Consider the following 3,611-nt stretch of genomic DNA (forward strand, 5'->3'; position numbering starts at 1 on the left):
CACCAACAACTAATACAGCCAGGGCTCAAGCTTAAGATTCAATAGTTTGAAGCTACAAACAGCTTTGGAGCACCCTCTTCAGCCAGAATATGCCTAGGCTACTTGTAATTGCTCTGTAGCTGTTGTCATGGAACTATTACAAGAAGTCTTAACGAGGTAAATATAATTAAAATTAAGTTAAGCAGTCTGCTTTGAAATGTGCTGTGTAGATAATATGATTCTATATAAATTGTAATCTTTATCAATAATAATTTATCGATAATAAAGAGGAAAATTGTTTTCAAAATAAACTTTTATTTGAAAAGAAATTTAGTGTTAAAAAAAAACAATACGAACATCTGCCAAGGTTGTTTGGAATGCAGTTGAGAATTGGCAAAATAGGGGAAATTCCATATTGCCTTTTCATTTCATATAAATGGCAACTATCTTGTTTGGAACACATCACAATACAGGCAGAATAATATACTTGTCTCTAATTGGGAAATTTTAAAATCTAGCTGTGTCACTTGGATGATGTGACATCAACACTTGTGCCAATGAAACATATTGCATTTGAGTGTCATTAATAGTTGGAAATGAGCCATATTACACAGCAAAATTATGGTCTTTTTCAGTCTTGCTCTGAAGCTAAAAGTAGGATCAGAAACTGGATTAAGATAAGTTTTCTGGCATTGCTACTTGTGGTCTGTCTGAAGAAAAACATCAGAGCATCAATTTTTGTGAGGTCCAAAATAAAGCACATAAATTAGCAGAATAGAAAAACTGTACTTGAATATTTCTTTCTTTATGAAGTTATATTTAAAACTTAAAATTTTGAACAAATAAATGTGTTTATAGAAGTAAAAAATAGCAAATTATGGATAGTTTATGAAACTTGTGTTGATACGAGGATTTTTGTATAAAATGTTAGGACCTTTCATATTGAAAAAAACATTTTGGGTAAATGGTTAGTGAAATATTTTGATAGAAATACTTACCCAACATATAAAAATTATTGGTATTTAAAAAAAAAATTCATTTACAGTTGCATTATTTTGTGGGTAATAAATACACATGACTTTTTTTTCACACTTGCAACAGTAAATTGACTGACATGTTTCATAGTGCTGTGGCACCAATTTATTGAGAGCTTTTAGACAATTAACTGTTGAAGTTTGAAAACGTTTAGTAGGTTGGAATTGCAGCTCAGTGAAATTTTGAGGATGTTTTATGCATTTGATTTATAAGATTTAAGGAAAGTAAGTTATAAATATTTAAATTTTTCTGAACAGGGTACAAGAATAAAAAAACACCTAAAATTGGGAACTTCAGGAAATCAGTTGTTATTAGGAAGAGAGTTAATTTCATATTCTGAAAAGGTGTGGATGAAGTGTTCGGTACAGTTCAGGTTTTCCACTAAGGGGGGGGGGGTATATTTAAAAAGCTGAAATTAATCTAAATTTTTAATGAAATGATCATTAAAACAAATCAGATCAAATGTAATGGTGTTTACAGAGGTTTTCTTTTTTTACTAAATGATACAAAACTAATTTATTATATATAAAAGCTGAAAAATAATATGTGATCAACATGCCTAGATTTTTTTGGGGGAGTGATGTAAAAGTTAAAGATTAGTCTGTACTAGAAATATAAAGTTTACAGATGGTATATTCAGTCTTTAAGTTTTCATTTATGCTGGAAAGACTCCTAAATTATTTCAATACTTGTATTTCATCCTAGTCTGTATATGTATTTTTGCCCAAGAATGCTAAAGAATCTGAAACATGGCAGGAAGGGTTATCAAGTTAACTGATTTTATAATTTAATTATTATTTTTACATAACTTCTAGGCAAAAAAAAATATATATATTAATTATCAATTTTACTTCCACAGATGTAGACCTGTCTCAGAATGAGTTACCTCGAGTTCCTGATGTTCTTTATACTCTTGTGAACTTGAAACGTCTCAATCTAAGTGACAATAGCATCTCTGAAGTCTCTTCAGCTGCTGGGGGTAAGTTGATGCTGCTTTCTTCATGTAAGGTTTTGTACTACTATGTGGTTCCTAAATTCTTCACTTTTAGTAAACTAACTGTATACCAAGTTGTGTCTTATACTACTGTGTTTATTTATACTTTGCTACAATACTGTTTCATTATCATATATATTAATGCAGTGTTATGTTGTACGCTACTGTGTGTTTATAATGTTCTTTATTAACCAAATGCACACAGGCTCATTCCATTGAACGGACCCCTTAATCGAGAAGGAATATTGACTATAATTCTGAATTTACTAAGTGTATATAAGCAAAATGTTGCAAGCTTTTAGTAAAATGTACAAGTCTGTTTTTACACAGAAAGTCAGATGTGTTACAAAAGTATTTGCATTCAAGATCTGTCTGTGAAATGATGTCGGTCTGACTCTGACAAGTCTTAGTGCAAGGTAATGTTCATGTGAAGAATAATAATACTTTTGCCCATCATATAGCTTGAATACTGTATTTACATAATCTCCAAATCCTTCAAAATACTTATCTACAGTTTTTTTTTCAGTATCCGTGTACTTTCTCTCCTCTGCCATGAATCGCCACTAAATCAGTAATGTAGGGTAAAAGATCATGGCTTGCAAAGTTTGACTCCCCCCCAACCATACACATAAGGATAATATATAGTTGTGTTAAACAATACTGTGTCTTTATCATAACCTACTTGATTATAAAAGGACTGTCATTAGGAATGTAGTCATTGAGTAACAAACACATTTGTTGCAAATGTCGGTTTTATACATCAAATATACAGTTACAGTTTGATGTTTCACATAGTTAAGTTTGTGTACTGTATTTGTAATTTCAGATGCCTGGAAGAACTTGGAAATACTGAACCTTTCAAGAAACAAGTTATCTGTATTACCTGTAAGTACATTTAATGTGACATGTTGAGGAATAACATTTAGGTTATGTCATTGGCGTGATTATAGCTTTCTTTATTATTATTATTATTATATGTAATTTAAGTAGCTTTTTCCTTTTGGTGAAATGATTGTAAATTATGTTCTGGTCCTTTGAACTTTCTGTGCACAGCCAGCTTATATCTAGTTTGAATCTCTGAAAGCTAACTTAGTCATAGTTGATGTTAATGCTCCTCCCTGTTATATTGATGTTAACACTCCTGTTATGTTGATGTTAAAAACTCCTGTTATGTTGATGTTAAACTCCTGTTATGTTGATGTTGAAACTCCTGTTATGTTGATGTTAAACTTTTGTTATGTTGATGTTATAACTCCTGTTATGTTGATGTTAACACTACTGTTATGTTGATGTTAAACTTTTGTTATGTTGATGTTAAAACTTCTGTTATGTTGATATTAACACTCCTGTTTGTTGGTTTAATATCCAAATTGTAAATTTTTTAGAATTGAGCTCATCAGAAATTTTAACTTTGTCAACTCAATATTTTTAAAGCTAAGATCGTGTTACGTGTTTGATTTTGATCAGAAGGAAGCACTTAAAATATTTGATCAAGAAATCTTTTATTAATCAGTATATGCATAAAGTCAAGCAGTGGAAATTAAACAACTGAGATTATTTATTTAAGTTGAAGTATTTGAGGTGATGACTTGTTCTATAGACT

General features: G+C 30.5%; 1 protein-coding gene across 1 annotated transcript in view; it reads left to right on the forward strand.

The window, feature by feature from the left end:
- LOC106467086 (protein flightless-1) overlaps window positions 1-3,611 on the forward strand; it is a 47,621-nt gene that overhangs the window by 10,700 nt on the left and 33,310 nt on the right. Inside the window, exons 8-9 of the mRNA XM_022395206.1 lie at window positions 1,874-1,993; window positions 2,835-2,893. Coding sequence (XP_022250914.1) covers window positions 1,874-1,993; window positions 2,835-2,893 — 179 coding nt within the window. The remainder of the gene's footprint in view (window positions 1-1,873; window positions 1,994-2,834; window positions 2,894-3,611) is intronic.

This window comes from Limulus polyphemus, unplaced genomic scaffold, assembly GCF_000517525.1.
Source record: "Limulus polyphemus unplaced genomic scaffold, Limulus_polyphemus-2.1.2 Scaffold2484, whole genome shotgun sequence".
In the NCBI taxonomy this organism is placed as follows: Eukaryota; Metazoa; Arthropoda; class Merostomata; order Xiphosura; family Limulidae; genus Limulus; species Limulus polyphemus.